Source organism: Dermacentor albipictus, chromosome 7, assembly GCF_038994185.2.
Source record: "Dermacentor albipictus isolate Rhodes 1998 colony chromosome 7, USDA_Dalb.pri_finalv2, whole genome shotgun sequence".
Taxonomy (NCBI): domain Eukaryota; kingdom Metazoa; phylum Arthropoda; class Arachnida; order Ixodida; family Ixodidae; genus Dermacentor; species Dermacentor albipictus.
The window spans coordinates 19,031,484-19,054,582 of NC_091827.1; the positions used below are offsets into that span (position 1 = coordinate 19,031,484).

General features: G+C 43.3%; 1 protein-coding gene across 1 annotated transcript in view; it reads right to left on the minus strand.

Annotated features, from left to right (window-relative positions):
- LOC135896641 (equilibrative nucleoside transporter 3-like) overlaps positions 1-21,343 on the minus strand; it is a 34,698-nt gene extending 13,355 nt beyond the window's left edge. Inside the window, exons 1-6 of the mRNA XM_065425121.1 lie at positions 20,682-21,343; positions 13,468-13,549; positions 11,036-11,190; positions 7,723-7,817; positions 6,819-6,869; positions 2,853-2,938 (exon numbers count right to left, since the gene is read on the minus strand). Of these exons, the coding sequence (XP_065281193.1) occupies positions 2,853-2,938; positions 6,819-6,869; positions 7,723-7,817; positions 11,036-11,190; positions 13,468-13,549; positions 20,682-20,893 (681 nt within the window). The 5' untranslated portion in view covers positions 20,894-21,343. The remainder of the gene's footprint in view (positions 1-2,852; positions 2,939-6,818; positions 6,870-7,722; positions 7,818-11,035; positions 11,191-13,467; positions 13,550-20,681) is intronic.
- Between the last annotated feature and the right edge of the window lie 1,756 nt (positions 21,344-23,099).

Genomic DNA, 23,099 nt, shown 5'->3' on the forward strand with positions numbered 1-23,099 from the left:
TATTGAAAGTCAAGTAACTACATGTAGTATATCCAGGACTGAAGAGAAACGGGAGTGAGGTTGAGCATGGATTCTTCAAAGCAAGGCTCGTCCAGTGGTGGACTGGCTCAAATGAAGGAGCCATGCCAGTTCTTACGCCAATGATCAAAACGTTTTACTTGATGGCACCCAGAGTAGCACATTCACACACAATTGTGCACAGCATTTAGTGTTTCCAGAAGGTCACCAGATTTTTTGAAAAGAAGTATTGTACCTTATGTTTGTACTTTTTTGAGACACTAACCTTTCACACATGTGGTGAGACACTAAATATACCCTGAAAAAGGGGCTATACGAGAAGCAGTTGTCAGCCTCGGATGCCACACTAAACCCACCAGTTCTGACATTACCACCACAAGCACAACCTAAAAAGCAAAATAGTTCAGGCTGGTGAAGTACCTATTAGTCCAGAACACTACTTCGATTCACCTGGTTGAAAAAAGACTGCTTACTAATTTAGAAGAAAGGAAGAGCAATTTCCTCTGAACTACAAATTCAAACCACACTGCCGAGTGATACACAATAGATTTCAAAGTATTTTCACCTGTTCTGCTACTTGTAACAGAATAAAGTTGTCAAAACCTGATGCGATGTGTCCTTGGTCCTTTCATAAGACAATGCATCGGTACGTTCTTTGCTGATTAGCTATTAATTAGTCCCGAGCAGATGATATATGACATCACAGGAAGCCCATGCAGAAACTTCTAGCAGCGTCACCCTGCGTATTTAATTTTAGTGCCCTTTTCTGGCTTACTAAGCCTCCGTGTGTGGTATAATTACCTTTCTGACGCACCTGAAGTGTACCTTTCCAATGAAAATCATCTTAATATTCTTTTTTATCATTCCTTTAAAGCACCTACAATCCAGAACAAAGGCCGCAGTGCATTCTGTAAAGGAATCCGTAACTTGCAGCCGAAGACTCACGGTTGACATCCACGTTTGCCATTTTTTATTGTACCTGGACCATAGTAGTTCACAATACAACACGACACAGAGTGGCGTCTACTTATGCCTGACCAGAGTTGTTACCTTCTCTTCGATAGATGGTACGTGAGAGCACTACACTCCGAAACATTTCCCCTCCAATCTCTGGATGTCAGCCTCAAGACAGTACATGGGCAGGTGCTTGACGCTGAGCCAGTGTCGACATTCACACACTCCGTCAATAAGGGAAATGAGAAAACAGCCCTGGGTAGACAGCTACCATTTCAGGAAAGCATCAAGACACTACTGCAACAGGAAGCAGACCATGCTCCACAGCCCCTTCAGGTAACCAATTTAACATCTCCATTGAAAAGCTAGTTTGATCAGATCTGTTGCACGTCCAGCACTACCCAGAACTACAGCGACAGAACAGATCCTTCAGCGAGCTCTAGGGCCCCTAAATGTGGACTCCTCACATGAACCCTTCGATGGAGTCTCAGATGTAGGAACAGCATCAAATATTTCCTGTGCAGTATGCTCTTAAAAACATCCACCCAAGTGCTTGATAAGTTTGCCCTAGCTAAAATGGTGTTGGAAACAGCAGATGTGCACTCATTGTGCAATCAAACACTCGGCATCAATGGCTTAAGTACCAATATGACGTGGCATTGGTCTAGTTGCTGATGCAGACGAAATGGCAGAAAGGAAGAGGAAAAAAACGATAAAGCATTACTACCAGTTGCTATTGCAGCAGTTGCCGAGACTGATAGAACACAATGGAAAGGGCATGGTGAAGGGACAAGGACATGGAGTGATATCCTACAACCACTGAGTATCACACAATTTGAAGGAGGTGGTAAGAGGGCTCACTACACCCCTCACTTTTTCTGCCTCACACAAGCTGTGTCTCAGTTGCACAGGTAAATAAAAGCTGCGGCGCGAAGCACATGTACGAGAAATACTGCACAAGAGTGGTAAACCGCATTGTGATGAACAGTGGCAAAGTCTATGTAGCCCAAGCAGGCCACAGCACAAACAAATGGGCAGCAGAACATAAACGGTCAATGAAGTACAAAGTAAGACTGCATCTGCCAGCACAGCATGAATTATACAAATGTGAATCGAAGCCGAGCAATCTCACAATATGAGGCAAAAGCAGGGTTGTTGCAACCCATGAATTGTAGGAGGCATATTTTATCGAGGATATGGAAACCAGTAGTGGAATATCAGAGGTTTCGTTAGACAAGCATCTCAGTTTCATATGCATGGCCATGTAAACAACAGTGTCCTATCTTGCCTTTTGCCTTTTGCTATTTACAGTAAACTCAGGTGTGAGATATTCATGTGCACATACTCATTTAGGCTGATCTGTTGAACTAATTGGTAGTAGAATTCCTTGTCTTTTTAGAACACTTTGCACATATATTAATTTTTGCAGCAAAGGTGAATGACAGCGTCTCAAGACGTATGCTGCACCTTTTAATGATCACTATTTTCATCAAAATTTTTGCATTTGAAGCAGTATCTTTGTGTGTATACACACAGTACTTTAAAAGAAAGACTACATTTTCTGAAATAGTGGCAAATCCCCTTTGGTTCATACTGACGACCTCCGACCTAGCCGGTCATAGTAATTGGTCGGTATAAGGAAAGGAAAGCAAATTACTGCTGACCTCAATGAATGGCGATCAGCAGCTGTGTTGTGAGACCCAACTGCCGAATTTTATTTTCATCAGTATGTAGAATCGGGATGTACAATGAGAATGTGCAACAGCATGTACAGTCAGTATGTACTCACTGGTAATGGCCAACGCTATGCTACTGCAAATTCACCCGAGAGGGAACCCTTCTGAAAAATGTTTGAGAAGCCCTGCCAGGCAATCACGTACCATTCCAATGAACAGACTGTGCATGTAATCCGAAGGCAAGAGTGCCGCCAGGCCTGTGATTCCTCCTTGAAGCCATGACACAAAAACTGCAGGAAAAAAATGACAAAATTGTCACTATGTGCGCGATACAGTATTTAGTAGTTATCTAACAAGGTACATACAGGCAGGTTGGAAAAGATTAATGTCACAAGTACAAGCACTTAAGTTGTGCCATGTGTAATAATGCAAAAATAAACAGAAGAGAATGACAAAGACAGGGTTACTATGATCATAATTAATTAAGCAGAAACAAGGTGCCAACTGCTAAAAAACATATTAGCAAGCAGTTAATGCAAATACAATGTAGTACAGCTGGAATGAAGCCATTAGCTTCAGGGCAAAAAAAAAGAGGCAGAGAACGCACAAGAAAGTTAAACGAAGCTTATTAGCAAGAAAAAGAAAGTGATCACAATATGCTTTTAGGCTTATGAGCAGAATCAATCTCAAACATGAAAATTAGTTATGCATTCACCGTATATCCTTCAAGGGAAATTTTTTTTTTCTTGGAAGCACGCATCAAATAAGGGAACAAATTACGAGTGTGCTAATGAAAAGAGAGGCAAAAATGTTTTCACATAATCTGGTGCATTAATTCTTAAAATGGCCCTAAATCACCCACTCCTGCGTGAGGACCAAGAATATTGTTCTCAAAATCTTTTTTTACCTTGGCTGGCACCTTTGGACTTCTTTTGTGATCATTTATTTGTATTTATTATTTTTTGTTCATGTGCATGCACCGCCATCTTGGGATGTTACATGGACAATTTTTTCAGCTTTGTGGGCGGTGCCGTCAAATAATATGGCCATGCAACGCCAAGCACACTCGTACAACAATTTTTGTGCATATAAATCGACTGTAGCATCATGCATTTGGTTGTTACAGATAAAAATCAGCAGCATTAACAACCCAAGATAATGGCACACAGACGGTTCAGTAAAATAGTCTATAGACTACAGATTTCACTGGACTCTTAGGCATGCTGCCTATGAGCCGAAACAACAATCCTAATGCAGGCTGCATGCAATATCCAGTCAGCCCTTAACCTGCTAGCATGAGTGGCATATCCATGCTGCATTCTGCTTCTTGCAGACCTGCTAACGCTAAAGTTCAGTGGCGATTTAGTGGTAGATGCGAGAGAAGTGCGCTAGCATTACATCGCACCTCTCTGAAGTCCTTGATCCATGATTTAAGCCACATTCACCACATTACAAAGTGTTGTTCAGGAGCTCTCTCGACAAACGTCCTGCCATTTCAAGGACCGTAGTGCAACTGATGGTGATCTGCTCCAAACCACCGTCAGTTGCGCCACAAGCACGCATGCATACACACAAACACACAAGCACACACATGCTATTTTAAGCTCTCCCATCCCCTCTCTACCTCTAGCATGTCATTGGCTTCCCACACATCACAGGCATACACTTTTTCCACTTTGACACTCCTAATGCGAATGCATTGAAGGTTGAAAACTACTGCGCTTAAACCCAAAAACAACTATAATTTGGCAAAAAATACCAAAAAGTAGATCCAGAGTGACCAGTGGGAAATCAGATGGAGTGAAAACGTACTCTATATTGACCATGTGAGATTTGTACAGTGGGGAGCTTGATTTATGTCTCACGGCATGCAGTGATGTACTTATTTGGCCCTTTTGCCCGTCGAAAACAGTGGGAGAGAGGCCTTGGTACAAAAGGTGGTGGAACTCCACACTTCTATCAGAAAGAGCCAATAAGATGCATATCTGTGTTGCACTTCATGTTGCCCAGTATCACTGCACGCACCAGGTGGTGGCCACAACCCCTGAATGGCAGCTGGATTTAGTAGAACCTCCACATCTAAGCTTGTACAGGCAGTTGCACAATTCTATTCAATGCCATAACGTGTTCATAATCTGTTTCAAGGAAAAGTTGGATCTAAGGCCAAACATTTTTTTAACTCTTTGTCGTAGGAGTAGATCTTGTAGAACATGTATGGTTGTAGGAGCAGAGCTTGTAGATACATGCAAATTTTCTGTGCTTATTATGCGAAGCATATTACGAGAGCTCAACCCAGCTCCTCAGGTGCGGCGGTGTCGCCTTCAATGACCTTTGACCCCATGCCATACCACGTGACACCGTGATGTCACGACAGAGGAGAAACGGGGCTCCAACTCGCGCCGTCGCTCGCGGCGTCGCTCAACTCTCGCAAGATGGGCTGGGTGGGAATCGAACCAGGGTCTCCGGAGTGTGAGACGGAGACGCTACCACTGAGCCACGAGTACGATGCTTCAAAGCGGTACAAAAGCGCCTCTAGTGAATGCGGTGTTGCCTTAGAAACGAGCTGTTTCTAAGGCTCAGGCGTGCGTCACTTGCTCAGGCGCACATTTCGTTGCCGCGCCGAATGCTGCGTTGCTCGACGCTCACCGCGTCCAATGCGGGGCGCGTAGTCGCTGGTGGGTTGACGGGAACGCTGTCGCGTTCCACTCTTAAAGGCGAAACAGAGTAACGCATGAGTTGTTTATTCGTCTAGCCGAACCAAATATAGCCAAGCAACAGCAGTTCACCAGGCTAAACAGTGGTTCAACAACTAAAATAAAGGCTAGTATGCTTCGCATCCTGGGCTTAACCTTAGCTAAGCCACAGCCATTTTATTTTTCAAATATGAGCTCCATTTCTTTACCAAATGTCTCATCACTCTTGTTCAAGTGTAGAGAGAGCAATAAGGTTTACCTTATTGGATTCCTTGTATCATGCAGAATCCACTGATACCGTTTATCAAGATCTAAGGAAATAATTTTTTGCAGGTTTTTCGAGAAAATGAAACTTGCATAAAATTAAAACCGAATGAGACAAAAATGAACCTTATGTTTGAAATGAGCACACAAATTTACATATACCCACAAGTTTTCAGCACCATAGCTCAACGAACAATTTCTTTATTTAATTGCCTGTTGCAGAATCAACTCTCCCTTTCATTTACATGACTGTTCTTATGGGCTTAAAATGCAGGTTTCATTCTTTGGGACCAAAATAACTGTACCGAGTGGATATATGGTAGCTAATCACATGCACATAAAGAAAGGCATATTCCAGCAGGTGAACTAGCTGCCGTCTCTTTGCTTAACCACATGCAGGCACATTTGTTGCAAATAAAATTCCTTCAAAGTCTTGCAATGCAAGGCCCACTGTGGAACAAGTGGTACATACTTGATCCAGTTACAAGATTTTTTTTTCCAAGTACCACTTAGATTGAAAAATATACATATAATATTTTGTTATGAAAACATTACAATGTTACATTATTGAAATTGAAAGACTAAATAAAGCTCTAAGACACACTCGTATTACAGCACTTATAGGCCAATTGCAACGAAATTAAGTTTTGCCTAAATTGGTTATACTATATGCATAGTTAAATATACTATTGAATGAACCTTGGCCAAGCTGCAGGGCTGGTAACTGTCTAATATTCTTATAAGCAGCCTTTAAATAGCACCCAAGCAGATGACATGTGCACCTGGTGATTAGCAGATACATGACGTAAATTGAAGCAATTGAAGCATGACGTAATTGAAGTTGGCTCTGAAATTTTTCATTGCATCACAGGCAGCGCCCAATCTAGGAGGGGATGCGTCACTTCCAGCTGAGCGATAACAACGTGTGTTCCTTTTGTTTGCTTGTTTCTTCTCAGTACGGTCAATGACGCCATGTAGGCGTCACTGACCACCCAGAGGTATGAGTCAGCTTAGTTTGCACAGCTTATACTCAAAGCGGTGCACCATAATAACTCGAGACACCCATAGCGCATCTTATCAGAGTCGTGAAGGCAAGCAGCAACTGATGATAAGGCCCCTCTTGCTCTGTTTTTTATCTCCTGTTACACACTTATCAAACCTGCAGGTCAAGCTAGGGCTATCCGCATGCACAAGATGTGGTGAGGATACTTGCCATTAAGAAGCGATATGAGGACGACAGTAAGAATGAAGAAGCCAACCTGCCCTGAAATTGAAAAGGTCGTTATTTTGTGAGAAAACAGCCAAGTTACGTGTCACCATTCAAATAATAATGGTGAAATGTGCGTGGTCTGCAATACAGTTGGAAGACAGTGATCAGTCTGAAGGGAACTTTATTTCCCTAACAGGGCTGAGAGGTGGAGGCATGTCGTGACACTAAACAGAAAAGGTGCTATTTTGAGGAGGCGCTGACTGATGTGCCAATAGGTTTAGCAGCAACGTTTCTGGTGAAAAAATTCAAGGCTCTTCAAGGACTTTGCAAGGCACTGACAAAACATTTTCAAGGCTTAATGCACCATGATGCCCGATAGCTTGAAAACAGAATATACTGTCTTAAATAACAAACAAAATTTTTCTATTCTCCAATACACAAAAGGAAGAGAAAAAAATCTGCTTGGTAAGCCTTTTTTGTGAGTGTAAAACACCACCATCCAAAACAAGCAATATGGCTCTCTACCACAAGGATGCTAATTTGATCGAATTGGCACGACTCTTGAGTTGCATAAGGCTTGTGGCCAGATACACAAATATGATCCACTTATAAGCTTAGCCTAAAGCAAGATTACAAGAATTTTTAAGCACCCCATGAAACTTAAAGGGCTCTAGGCCAGTTCAAAGTTAAATTTCCCAAATTTCATGCTGACACCTCAGCACTGGTACGTCAGTGTGACCAAAGTCAGCTGTGCCATTTTGTGATACATAACTGATAAATCAATACTCAAAACAAGTGTACCCAAGGCTTCTGCAAGGTAAAGCCACATCCTTCTGAAAGAAGCTATATAGAATGGCAGGCAATGAGGGGTTGTGCACATAAAAAAGACATTCAAAACAGGTCTTACAGTTATCAGTGTTGATTTTCACAAATGCTGTCACTATTGAAAAGAAAGCAATGCAGAGAGAGAATCCCAATATGTTCCGGGTATCCTGCCCAATTCTGAAAAAGGGAAAAAAGAAACAGAGAAAAATTACTTAAAAGACAGTGCTACTTGAAAGTGCATTCTTAGCTCCCAATCTGATAAATGAAGCACACAGTGTTTTCATTTCTAAAAGAAACAGTAATTCTTATCATGTAAAGTTGCCGACGGTCTTCATATATAAATGGGCTAGAGAGTTTTAGACTTTAGCCCCTGCTGTTTTCACATGTTTTTAACCTGGCTCTTTCTCATGAAATGTTTCCTAAAAAAGTTTTTTTATGCCTCCGATGTGGAGTAGTGGCTCAATAGTTGGCAAAAGCCGCAGTAAACCATAGACTGTTTCGCACGGTCTTTGGTGGAGCGAACATTTGCAAGTGCAAGCGGGGGAAAAATCTCCTTTTCAGAAGTAAGAGAAGTGCGAGTTGTGTTTCTTTGTGGAAGTTGCACCTACCGGTGAAGAATTGGAAAGACTCTGAGTTTCTTCCTTCTTTCATCTAAAGGACTTAGCCAGTGGTTTCTACCAAAACAATCCTTCAGCTTCTTACTGATGTATGCATTTGTTCGGCTTATCTCAAATTTATATTTGGGCTACTCCATTGACAGTGATGCAAGTGTTGCAATGTAGGCTTATTGGTATGCCATCTTGGGGTACTATTCTAGCACACACAGATGAAAACACAAGAAGGCACATGAAAGACACAGTACCAAGCTGTGCCTTTCATGTGCCTTCTTATGTCCTCACTTGTAAGCGCTACAATAGCACTCAAAGATTCCATTCACAGGCCTCGTGCTATCCTTCAAGAAAACAAGACATCAGCACCATCCAGTAAACACGAGAAAAAGCCGAGCACTATAGAAGAAGACAAATGAAAATGAAGCAGGCATGCTTAATCATTGTCATTCCATGTAGGACTGCCTCCTCAACTAGGAAGGCAACGTCACAAAGCATGCAGAAGGTGCAGGTGCCAGCTCATTTTAACACGCAGATGTTGAGCAGGCATTAGCCAATCATGGCAGCCGCTGGCACAATCATGATCTCTGGGATCAGTATATTTTCCACTGCTGTGGCATTGGCAAGAGCAGCTGAGAAGTAGAATCCTGGACTGCCAATCTGCTGGTTGTAAGTTTGAATCCTCGCGGCACAGTGATGACCCTTCTTTCCTTGCAATTTTCTCGCAAGAGATCTTAGAATTGCAGTGATGGAATCCCAAAAGCAGACACCAAAGCAACCAAGGGAGAGAGCACATATAACATCTGTCATTGTAAAACTCCAGATCACAAAATGATAGCTTTGCATAAAGGCACGAACAAAAATGTCTTCGAAAATTACAGACCGGTATCTATCCTTCTGGTTCCTTCAATATCTCTAGATCTTATCCGCATGCCCTTTTTTACAAAAGACCAAATTATTACAAATTTTAAGTCTGGATTCACGAAAGTTATTGACATGGTCCTATGCTAAGTGCCTTTTAACAAATGCGTCTAAATTGAAAGCTGCTTTGTTCAAGCCAAAGAACAGAAAGCTAACTGGCTAACTCAACATCGATGTTATTACTAGGAAATTCTGCTGTCAAAACTGTTTCTGCATTTAAAGGTCTTCGTGTTCTTCTTTGCAAAAAGAAACGTCATGGAATGTGTAGAATAAAGTTGTACTAGATAAAATATCTTGCATCTGCCCGGTGCACTGCAAATGATGGTTTAACCTGCCCAAGACCGTTAAGCTTGTTATACAATACTCTATTTCTAACACACGTTAAGAGGAGAGTTGGGTCTGAGACCAATAAATTTTTAAAACCTTTATTCTTCGAGTTAAGCTTGCAGGTATGTGTGATTTCATGTGCTTATTTCAAATATGAGGTCCATTCTTGTTTATCTAATTTGGCTGTAACCTTATGCGAGATTACTTGCTTTGCCAGAAATCTTTGCAAAAAATTAATTCCTCATATTTTGCTAAAGAGTGTGCCAAAGACTTCTGCATGATTGACGAAATCCAATATGACAATTTAAGACTAACCTTATTGCTCTGTCTATCCTGGAACAAAAGTTGTGAGACCTTGAAGTTAAGCCTTAGATGATTCTTTTTCTGGAAGTCTTCATCAAAGCCCAATAACACATGTCTGTGCTTAGTACCCTCCCCACAATATGCTGATTAGGCAAAAAAGGTGAGGCATGCAGACAGGACACAAGAGAAGAGAAGTGGACAGCATGAACACCGTCCACTTCTCTTCTCTTGTGTCCTGCCTGCATGCACACCTCACCTTTTTTGCATAATGAATCCTTACCGACTAGCTCAGCTTTCTGTCGTTCTAAACATGTTGTTGCTTGTGTCACATGCGTCTATGATTGTGTGCACACGTATAGGACCTTGTTGAGTATGAATAAAGCTTAAGTTGCGATTCTGCACTTGTCCCGTGACCTTTTTTTTGTCCTTGTATCTTTTTTTTTTGCACGGTTGTGGAAAAAACACACTTTTATCAACTCGCCCTACTTTCCAACCTTATTGTGACAGTAACTTGTATGTTGGTGAAAGCAGCACATGTACGGAGAAGGTGCAGACATACAAAGGCCACTTTCTGGAAGAACTGGACAATGAAGGAGGGGAGGTGGGGGGTGATATATCCCTTTCAATTCTGCCATCGTGCCTACTTTTTGGATTATTGTCTGCATGGACCAGTAGATGCACCCGGTTGAAAACCCATGCAATAGTATGACAGCACAGTGGCCCTATACACAATGGCATAAAGCATTGCACCCCAGAACTTACACATCACTAACAGGATCATCATTACACACATTACACATCATTAACAATTAACAATTAATTGACTGCCACCACATTTTGCCCACTGCACATTGCTCCGTGGGTAGCAAGAAAAATGATGCGACATCAAGATCACTACTGAAGCCTTTAATAATTAAAGTAACAGCTAACACTATCAATTGAACAGGTGGGACCATGGCTCAAGCTTACTCAGACTCAATACATTCAGCCCTGCACGTTTAAATTGGCAACAACTTTTCGTCGATTCCACCGTGAGAAAAGGACCCACATGAGAGCTGTCATCAACATCTGGGTTTATTGGTTAAATTATTGCCCGAGTAAATCACGGTGGATTGTGCACAATCTTCAATGAAGCTAAGATTAGGAAATAAAAAATTAAATGTGAAATTTTGTTAGACCCAAGTTGAACACTACAGGCCATACCCATGTGAGGTACAAGCAGGGTCAAGAGTGTACCTGTGGTTGAACAGGGTCCCCAGGTAGACAGCTATGAGTGATGGAAACGAGCTGGCCACAGAGAAGGCGCCAAATATGTGTGCTTGCAGCTCCGTCTTGTTTGTAAACGTGTAGTCATACGGGAGGGACACATTCCTAAACTTGTACATCCAGAACTGCAGAAAATGAAAAGATTTAAAAAAAAAAGACAGAGCGGGCGGTCAGTGGAGAACAGCAAAAATGTGATGCTACGTCAGACAAGAATGAAAGGAAAATAAAAAAGTACTGCTGCCCCGCAAACTATAAATATATCTTTCTCAGATGTCAATTAGTATTTTTCTCTGTTGGAAACAAGTTTTGACATACTTGCTGCATCTACAGAATCATAAAAGCATACAGAAACAGTATACGCTTAATTATGATTTTTTTTTCTGAGCTTATTTGAGATCACAAATGTGGTCTCCATGCATGAAGTAGGTTAGAGAAAAAAAATCAGCCTCTTCCTGTGTAGTGAAATCGGGGAACATCCAGCCGATTATGATAGTGTTCTGATGTAAATTATTACTGTAAGAAATGAGGGAAAGGAAACCTCTACAGAAATACATAGAATGACAGAAAGGCTAACTGAGGAGTCGCACCACTCATTTTATAGTTTTTGTTCCACAAGAAATGAAACAAACGCATTTGTGCATGGGATGTGTTTCAAGGTCATAACATTTCTGACCACAAGTACACACTGGCTCCAACAGCAAACAGTTAGACATTTTTCTTTTGCCTCTTTCTTTTCTCTGACACCCTTATGAGTACAGTTACCCCTTTTGCAGCACAATAAGAAATATTTCAAGATGTACAAAAACATCTTTTAAAAACGTCATCTTTATCAGTGCCTCTGATGTGTTATTCTGTTAGAGTATTGGACACAGAATTTGAATGGGTTATTGGAAAACAAATGATGTTGACTAAGTTGCAGGCGTCTCAGCCCTGTCACTACATTGTGTCATCATCATCATCATCAGCCTGGTTACGCCCACTGCAGGGCAAAGGCCTCTCCCATATTTCTCCAACAACCCCGGTCATGTACTAATTGTGGCCATGCCGTCCCTGCAAATTTCTTAATCTCATCCGCCCACCTAACTTTCTGCCGTCCTCTGCTACGCTTCCCTTCCCTTGGAATCCAGTCCGTAACCCTTAATGACCATCGGTTATCTTCCCTCCTCATTACATGTCCTGCCCATGCCCATTTCTTTTTCTTGATTTCAAGTAAGATGTCATTAACTCGCGTTTGTTCCCTCACCAAATCTGCTCTTTTCTTATCCCTTAACGTTACACCTATCATTCTTCTTTCCATAGCTCGTTGCGTCGTCCTCAATTTGAGCAGAACTCTTTTCGTAAGCCTCCAGGTTTCTGCCCCGTAGGTGAGTACTGGTAAGACACAGCTATTATACACTTTTCTCTTGAGGGATAATGGCAACCTGCTGTTCATGATCTGAGAATGCCTGCCAAACGCACCCCAGCCCATTCTTATTCTTCTACATTGTGTCAGAGGTAGCTTTATCGCTGGTTGTGCGAGGTACCTGAGAACCCAAATTTGTGTTAAACATTCACACTCACAGTACATATTGGAACCTTAGTATAATGACTATGGATGTAACAAATTATTCACTATAACAAAGTAATTCTAACACGCTTCTTGACAATACGAGCATGTCACAAATATATGTTTATAATGAATATAGGATGTAAAGAACCTAATATTTGTGTCAGATGCTACAACGCTAAAAAAAGGTTCTACTGTCAAGGTTAAGCCCACAGGTTTCTCAATAATAGCCACAATGCACAAACAATAGGCCCAATGGTGCTTTTGTAGCGACATCAGCAATGCATAGCTACATGACATTCGACATAGTTGTGACAATTACACAATTTTCTTTCTGTCCTTGTCCTCCTCTCAAGTTTGATAAAGTCAACTGTCTGCACTGCAAATTATGCACAGTGCTCAGTGGTTGAAACGTTATTCTCAAAGAGCATGACTGCCGGTGCTTTTTGTGTCACCAGTGGGCACTGGGGACGCCGAGATGATGCATTGTGGTATACGGTGAAAGTGAGAGCCTTTATGATGCTTTATAACTGCATTTGGTTCCCCAGTGCTCTCCAGTGACACAAAAAGTGCCACCTGCCTTGCAGTCCAACTATCGCATTTCAATCACTGAGCACTCTATACCCATGATGATGCTTTCACATGGCACAGCAGACTTGGACTCTCGGTTTTATTATGAAACAAGTTTGTAGTTCTTCTAAATAGTAATTAAGTATTGAGTACCTTTCCTATTTATGCTCTCTGCTACTTTTCGTAGCACTTTAGTTCTCCTCTTCAAACAAAATGTTTGTAGTTTGTACAGGTGCCCTCTCTGCCTGCGAAACAACAATGAAGAGTACGTGAATAAAACACTTACATCACTGGCATTTGTTGTGAAGTTCCAAGGAAGCATAAGAACCACTCCCAACAAAAGAAAGACATTTTTTACGAAGTAATATCTGCAAAAAAAGAAAAAAAGATACGTATTTGTATGTCATGCATTTGAGTGTTACAACATCACAGGATGTTAGCACATCCTGTTATGATGTTATAAAGTTACAGCCACCAAAGTGTTCACTGTGCATAGCTTTCCCATGTGTACGACACACTCTGGAAGCGATGGTTTAAAAAAAAAAGGAGCAACACCATTTTGTGCTAGCGAAAGCAATTGGACAACATTTACAGCACTAAAACCAAAACCAATGACAGGCCTTTGACGTAATTGTTCTGTGGAAACCCACAAGGTGGAGAGAAGTAATTATTAAACGGAATATGAGACATTCACCCAAAGCAGCTAAGTGCTACAAAGGCAACCCATACTGCTCCGGAAAGGCGGTGGTGATGAGATCAAGTCCCGGACCAGGACAAATTTTTCTTCAACTGCGAGGCTTTTCTTTCAAGAAACCCATATGGGTTTTCTTTGTAGCACTTAGCTATGTTTGCGTGGATGCCTCATTTTCACTTTATTAATTACTTCTCTCCACCTTGTAGGTTTCCGCAGAACCATAACGTCAAACTCTTGCCTTTGCTTCGAGTTATTGATAAATTTGACTTCACCCTGCCATCTGCTAGCTGCCTGGTTGGCTCAGATGGTAGAGGGGCTGCCCCGGAAAGGCGATGGTCCCGAGCTCGAGTCCTGGACCAATACGAATTTTTTCTTCAACTGCAGGGATTTTCTTTCAAGGAACTCACACGGGTTTCCTTTGTAGCACTTAGCTACGTTAGAATGGATGTTTAATTTTCCCTTTACCAATGACAGGTCGCTTGAAGTACCACACAAGTGTCCCATTATTGCGAAAGACTGCAATAACACATATATTTGCGTGCGTGTGCACACATTGCAGAGACAGACAGATAGGATTAGCTATAGGGGATCAGGTGGAGAGGTTGGATGTACGTGCTTACTGCTAATCCACTTCACTTCTACCGGATGTTTTATGTGACCTGAACAAGCTTTAACAATAGAATTGTACACTTTAGACAAAAGAGACCACTCAAATATCCTTCACAGTTGTCTTGAGTTACTCGGACTTTAGTTAGCTACTTAGTTATATGGAAAATTTTAAATATTCCTTTTTGGGGCACAGTTCATACTTTAAATGTTGTAGAGTGTGCTCAGAAATGCCCAATGAAGTTCTTTCTATGGCGCTACCTTTAATGTGGTTCCTTTTTCCATGGCTCTGAAGAAAGCTCATGAAGTATGAAAAAATGGCATAACTGCACTATTGTACACCTGGATAGCAGCGCTTTCAATCATGCTTCAAAAGAATGAAGTCCATGTGCATATCATAAATGAAGAAAGTGATCCGCCATGATATCGGGGGGATGCAGTCATCTTGGATGATCACTTTTGGTGATACTGTCATTTTTGCGTGACGTGAGTACATGGCATGCTGTGATTCGAGTGTTTCTGCTCAGCCAGTCAATCAGGTCATCCTGTTTTCCTCAACCAGTCAATCAGTGCGCACTGAAAGTGATATCTTCGAAAGTGGCCATCCGAGAATACATCTGCAGCATACATCGGCACCTTTGCTGTGAAGACCAAAACCTGCCACAGATTTAAATTATAAGAAATGGTTAAGTATTGAATGTGGATCCAAACACACTCATTCGTTTTTTTTTTCTTTTACAACGGGCATGTGGGCTTCATTCTTTAAAAACACTATTGAGACCACCACCATCTAGATGCACAAGAGTGTGGCTTGCACCACTGAAAAGGCAAATTTACCTTTGTCTGTGCCCCTCATGATGCCTACATCACTGCCCCCAATGAACAGTGGAAACGAATCTGAAAGTCTAATAACTAACAATCTCAAAGGCCACGCTCTGGTGCACAGTGAACAATGACAGTGACCAGGTGGCATCATAGCCACCACGTTTTGGACACCACTTAAAGCGAGAAGCCTAGACGAAGGCAACTTGGCTTTTTTTTTTTTTTTACCTGGAAAACCAGGCAAGTAACTGTACCAAGTGCTATATTGAACATGCCAGACCATAAAACCTGATCTTACTGCGAGACTTGAGTGAGAACAGAGCAGTGGTAAGCGCAAAATAGTATTTTCAAGGTTGAGCTGGGAAAGACGACTGTCTCTATATTGAGTTGCAGTGAAAAAAGAAAAAAAAAGGAGAGAAAAAATAAAGAGAAGACAAAGGAATGTCATCCCATAAATTCAACTGCAAAGTACAGCATGAGTGCATCCTTAAATCATGTAGCTGCATTTAGTTGACACTTCATGACCCTTCTTTCAGCCACGAACCTCTATCATGTGTTTTGGGCTTTAAAGAAAGAAACAGCAATATGCCCTCCAGTCAGAACAATGGAATGCACATCCTAACTACTTAGCAACAGGCATATTTTTTTTTATTATTATTGAGAGCTGGCCTTGAAGCAGAAGTTCAATGGCTGAAACAAGCGCCGCCTTTCAGTTAACTGAAACACATGCCGCCATAACCAAACAAGCACACAATGCAGGCGAGCACTCGGCTTTCCAGCGTGCAGAGGTACTTAGCAGACATGAGTGTTTTGGAGCATGTAAATTCAAACACCAAACAAACAACATTTAAAGAAAAAATATATCAAACACAAGACAACCATGAGGCAGAGAGAGCACATCACCGTTTCTAATAAATGCAAAGAACACAATGCCTTTTTATTTGGCATTCGAGAAACACAGCAAGCAACCACTAACACAAACAATCTAGTACCGGCACAATAACCACAGCAAAAAAGAAGTTGCAAGCTGTATACACCTCGACACAGCAAGACACACCTGGTGCTTCGTGCCACAATAACTCCGGTCAAATTCTGACTTGCTCAAAGCAGATGTCAACCATAGTGAGCTCAAAGCAGACAGAGCAAGCCAGGGTTGGATACTTCACTATGTTATGGTCACCATACTCTCTTTCAGCAACTTTAACAAACAACTAAACACGGACGGATGGATGGACAGACAGACAGATAATCACACACTGTAGGAATCAATGTTATGCAGAGCATTCTGCAGGTCATTGAGCATAATTCAAAGTTTTGCAAGGCATTACCAGATGGACCAACATGTTTTGAAGGGTGAGCAATTGTGTGCCCCAAAGTGAACCTGGGCGTGATGACAGCGGCAAGGCAAATAAACGTTATGACCTGTTCCATTGCGGCTTGGCTTATCTTGAAGGCAGTACAATATGGGAGGAAGTGGCATGCCCTCGCTTTTTATGAGCATCCTGTTGCTGTGTGACGTGACGCACGCAAAGGACCAGGGTAAGGTTGACAATCAACCACACGCTCCGTTCCTGCATCTGTGGCCCCATGGAAACTGGAGCGTGTGCCCAAGCTCTCGCATATTAAAGCAAGTTGCTGCTATGCAACATGACATATGCACCAAGAGTCTCAAAGAGCTAATTGACACTAGCACGAGAGAAGTGTGCATGCATCTGTGGTTTAACTACTTTCTTGAAGGCTAGGTTCAGGCTGGAATACATTCTCACTTCAAGCCGCAATGAAACTTCTGCAGCAATAGTGGACCCATTTGTGCCAGATCCATTTTATCATGAACCTTACTGAGGTTGGCCATATGAGGATATACTTAGATGGGTCTGTAGAACGTGTCTACATCCTGGAGTTAAAACCTTTTTCGGTAAATTGCACTCAGAAACACTTGTTGTTAAAACTGGGTCGAACTCGAGGGGCTGCTTCGTGCCGCGGTCCACGTGCTGAAACCATAGATCACCGGTTTGTAGACTGTAGAGATACTATACGTTCTGGGGGGACATTCTCTGACAGACACTTAGAAAGGATATAGATATCACACCATATTAAAGGAGGTTTTTACTGTTTAGGAATACTGGCAGTAGTCCCTATGACATGCTCATACTACTGCGTCTATATAGCCTCTGGAGATCTAGACTGTGTGGTCACCATGCTGAAAGCCTGCTATCTACCAGATCCTTTTATTGTGAAAGTCCCGCTTATGTAGTAAGCGTGCACACTTTGCAGGAACTTCCGCCGGACTGGATGCACTCATCGGATGCATGTGCGTCTTTACCCGAGTTCTGAGCACGTAGCAATGTTCTCTCTGTAATATATTTTCATTCCAGTTTTGTATTCCATGTGTACTGGAGAATATGCATGCAGCACTGTAGGCACTGCCATCGCTTTGGTGCGATGCCCGAGCTCTCGTGTTGCTGATGCCAACAGCTAGGACTGTTCCTAGAGCCTCTTTCGACCACTTGGACGAGTTTTAATAAATCCCCCTTTCATTTTATTTATTTATTTATTCATGTTGGCCCTAAAGGCCCTCATGGGGAAGGTATTACACAGGGGAAGGGGGGGGGGGTTTGATGCAATCACTAATGCTGTAGATATTAGAAAGAGAAACAATACATAGAGCAATAATAAAAAACAGCAATGAAAAGATAAAGCATAATATGAAAGGAAAGGAAAGGACAAATAAAAGAACACATCACAGCAAAGTAAATCTTGGATTTTTTTTTTTTCAGTTTCTGTGGCGATGTGCGATGGCAAATTGTTCCACTGAATGATTGTGTGAGGAATGAATGAGTTGGCATGAGAGGATCGATGAATGGCACTTTACGTGTTTAACTTTGAAAGAATGATCACGTCATGGAAAGATGGCATGGGGTGACTGAAAGAAATTGTTGTGAAGGGACGGATGGTGATAAAGCTTATGGAAAAGTGTTAAATGAGCAAGTTTATGATATGATAGGTCTTACAGTGCAGCACGCTTTCTTAGTTTTGAGATGCTTGTACAGGGTGAGTAGTCTGAAAAAATAAAACAAGCAGCACCGCTCTGCAAGGATTCAATGTTAGTGATAACGTAGGCCTGATTGGGGTCCCAAATTGAAGCAGCATATTGAATATTAGGGTGTGTTAGAGTAGTGTAAGCAATTTTTTTTACGTGATGAAGGTGCAGGTATAAAAAAAAAGGATCTGTGGTCTAATGGGTACATCGAGCTCTTGTGCAAGTAGAACCTGCTTCAATGTCACCATCAGACACATTGATTCTGGGCCTTCTTTCTTTTTTTTTTCCCACTGACTTGTCCTTACAATCCCCTATTTGTCTTTTGCTTATTTATTTTTCTTTAACTCAAGATCACTTTTCGCCACATGTAAAGGTGGCATGTGCTTTGATGTTGACAAAGACTCTGCAGTCACTGCACCATTCTGCCACAGCATAATGCCAAGCTCCATCCTATGCTTAAGGAGGCTGCCTGATACCCTTGACAAAACAGGCTCTGAAATTGTTGTTGCTTGAGTGGTAATGCACAGGCTCCCGAGGCTGCCGTGTTTCCAGATATACATATAAGCGTGCATCTGAAGTAAACTGGCACAACAGTAGCTCAAGCCATATATTTAGGGTTGTTCGTTTTCTGGTTTTATGTTCTTTTTTTTTAATGTATAGGTAAAAATCGGGTGCTATTTTTGAAACTGATAATCGTGGAGAAATCGGATTTCTTGTGAAACCATTCCGAAATATGGGCTTTTCGGGTTAAATCTACAGATGTATTAAATAATACACTCAGTTTATTTTATGAGAAAGTATCATGGGCTTCTCAACACGTTAAAATTTGCACTTTTTTCAAGCTGGTAATCAGGGGTGGGTGCACGTACACATAGCCTTTTCTTTTTTTCTTTTTGGGTGTGTGCACGTACGAACTCGTCAAGAAAGTAGGGATAAAAAATTGCAGCGCTAGAAAGCAATATCTACTCTCCAAGCAGCAGGGTGAGAATGCACCCTTTTGTTTATATATATATTATTACGCGGGGCACCTGGAGTGAACAGCAGACCGTCAGCGCACGATTGTGCAGATCACTACTGGAAAGATTCATTTGTGGAGAAATTGCGTTTAACCCGTTTCTCCTGAAACATATTCTGGCTGTAAAAATTGGGTAAAATCGGGTTTTACCCAAAAACGAACAACCCTACATATATTTTGTCCCAAGGCACTTTCAGTTGCATGTATGCAGGGCCATAAAGCCAATGAGCATATGTTGTAAACACCACCGTATTTCTTGGTTGGTAGATATTCCAGTTGAAATTTCAGCGCAAGAATTAGATAATGGAAAGGAGGCCACATGACACAAGTACCGGAGTTGCATGGTCTCCTCCTTATCGGCGCCAAAATTTCAGCACAACCATTTTTTTTTTTTTTCCGCTTCAGGTGGGATGAAAAATTTGCCCTAAGTGAATAATGGGTAAGGACGCCGACCCAGTTACCCAGTGAATGTTTGAATAAAAATCTGAACCATATATGAAATGGCTGAAATGGGAATTGATTTTCTTGCCTGCATTTTTGTATTGACGAGTACTAGCTCAGGCTATTTTAATTTCTTCCTTCACTCTAGCATGTTCATCTGATGAGAACAGTGCATTAAAAAATAGGCTCTGCCGAGATCAGTTGCACATGTGTAGGTGATACAAAATAAAGCACAAGAAAGTGCTACAGCTGTCACCAGTGCTATGTCATGCAGGCTACAATTCCTGTGGAACCACCTCTGTTGCAGGAGACAGACACATGAGTAAAAGAAAATAAGGGACAAAGCATCATCACAGTCAGCTAAACAGACGCAGTGAAATCCTTAGTGAAAAGGGTGCCACTTGATAAACTCATAAGCCAAGAGTTTCTCTTGCAGCAAATGCCTTGTCTTCTCCATTACCTGCAATTTCGTCCTACACCAACACCAGAGCTTGTTTGCTTCAGAATTCAGTGTTCAGAATTCTGGTGAATAGTATAACTCCTTTCAATTGACAAGTGCGTTGTGATCAGATGAACAAACACAAGTTCTCCCCCCCCCCCCCCCCCAAGTTTCATCAACGTTTGCCAGATATATAACATTTTCCACGTCCCGTGAAAACCAGTGAAGCCTCCCGATGATCACGCACGTGTCGAGCATGACTTCTGTGGCATCATATTCTCACAATTCTGTACAGCTGGCGAAACGTTGCTCGCAGCTGCTGCACAATGCGTTTACTTTTTTGGCCCGTGTGCTCTGACCGCCACGCGTATTACAGACTACGTTTTCGCCGTGTCATCAATTCCCAGCACGAAGGAACTGATTCACGCACTAGTGGCGCTCACCTGTCAACGGGCACCTCACAAGGAGGCGGTGACGCTGGAAGCAGAGGATCATCTGCGCTGCTGTCAAAATCATCGGCCGCTCGCAATGTCGCATTTCGAGACAGCGCTCGAATGGCTTCTGGAACAACACCTTCGCGCACCACAGGCATCCTGTCTCCATTATGTGCCGAAGTTGCAGCGCCGAAATTGCGCCCGTATGCCGGCACATCCATGACCGCGATTCGTCAGCTCCCGAAAACAGCTGTAGCTGCGTCCATCACCCGCCTCTCGCAGATTCTCAGCCGCGGACTTGCATTTCGCGACGTCCGAGAGACCCGCTACGTCGCCAGAACGTCCAAGGACGCCTAAAATCCCGTGCTAGGCACTTATTTCAGACGGCAGTGCCCCATACAATAAAGACCCAACTGGCAGAGTCCGCTCTCTCTGAACTCGCGATGCTGCCTGCGATCGCCGCAACTGCCAAGCGTGGAGAAAAGAAACAGAAACAGTGACGTCAGACAGTCAGCCTTCGCAAGGCAATCACCTCTGACATGCCTCTGACGCTGTTCTCTCTCCACTTTCACTTGCCCGGAGGAAATAAAGTGCGTCGAGAATAGAGCGGAGAGGCGGAGAGCATAGGCGACGAGTCGAATGCGATCATGACTCAAATCGTGTGACCGTCGTGACGAGAGCATTACTAAAAGCTACCACGGACCAAACAAGGCCTTCAAAATGCTTGAGAGGCTTCGCCGTGGGTACGGTGAACCAATATTTTCTAGTGCACTGTAGCCGTGGGTTTGCCCTTTCGGCAAATATGAGGAAAAGAGGGTGCGACGTCAGAGGAGGCTGGTTTGCCCTAGTGCATTCGCAACTTGATTCACGGCCCGCATGTCGTCTGCTACACCGCGAGCGTGGAGCACGTGCGTGGAGAAGGGGCCGGCGCGCATATCTGCGCGTGTGCTCTGCGCGCTCTGCCTTCGCTCCTCAGGCGCGATAAAAACATTTGTGAACCATATATCATTGGTGCCGTTCAAAGATACGGCTCCGGCCACGACGTACGTCGACCACTCGTGTAACGTTCAACTAATGGCGCCAACAAGCATAAAAGTGGGTTGCCATAGTGTCCCTGTACATGCTCCCCGCAGAGGAGCACAGTTGCGTGTGGGTCCACCAATCTCGCGCGCTGAAGATTCAAGGCTTGCAGCAAAGATGAATCGGGTAGTTCTGAACTTAGTGTCACACATTACTTCCCCCCTCTTTTTTGGCTTCTGGATTGGATTGGCGCGGCTCGCTACGTGCTTGCGCGCGCTTTTCCGAGCTCAGATTGGTGTGCGCCTGGTTTCTGCACTAGGCTGTTATGCGATCGCTTTTTCGAGCGCAGATTGATGTGAGCCTGGTTTCTGCACTAGGCTTTTGCACGATCGCCTGCTTTTTGCACTGGGCTTTCAAAAGGCGAAGTGAGCGTCGCTTACTGCAGGCGGCAAGTGATTTGGCTCACGTACTGCGTGAGCAAAAACATAGGCACGTGGCTCATGAAGGAGATGACCGGCGACTTGCTTAATCTGTCAGACTATGTCATCGCCGACTGGAGGAACTACGCTCGTGAGGTCGTGCGGGACGAGCTGCTGGCGCGACCCCCACTCGGTGGCCCCGGGAGGATTGTGCAAATTGATGAATGCCTCCTTCGCGGTAAGCGAAAATACAATCGAGGCCGCCTGATGACGGGCGACAACGTTCCGCCGAGCCGCCAAAATTACGGCGGCATTGCAGATCGTGGACCATGGGTATTCGGCATGATCTGCGTGACCACCGGGGAGCTCCGACTATTCAAGGTCGACCGACGAGACGCGGCGACGCTAGGCCCCATTATTGCAGCCAACGTTGAACCGGGAACCACCATCCACCGTGATGAATGGGCCCCATACAACTGCATCCCGAACTTGGTGGGGGCTAACGGAGCAAGACTGAATTTGCAATGGGAGGCTGTTAACCACAGCATGAACTTTGTAGACCCAATCACGGGCGCTCACACCCAGAAAATCGAAAGCTACTGGCAGAAGGTGAAGCGCTACCTCGACTCCGCCGGCTACAGGGTGACTCTACAGCTTCTCGAGTCGCACCTGATATGGCTATGGTGGGCATCGATTAATGGGCACATGCGCTGCAAGGACTCGTTTCTGCGTTTATTAGAAGCGATCGCACGGCGCTACCCAGTGTGACATAGTAATGGAAAATAAAGCGCGCTTTTCTGACCCTTTGCTTTTGTATGAATGTTTCCCGGCATTGCTGCGCGCTTCCATACACGGTAGGCCCGCGGCGCTGCACTTCCGCAGTAAGCGACGCTCACTTCGCCTTTTGAAAGCCCAGTGCAAAAAGCAGGCGATTGTGCAAAAGCCTAGTGCAGAAACCAGGCTCACATCAATCTGCGCTCGAAAAAGC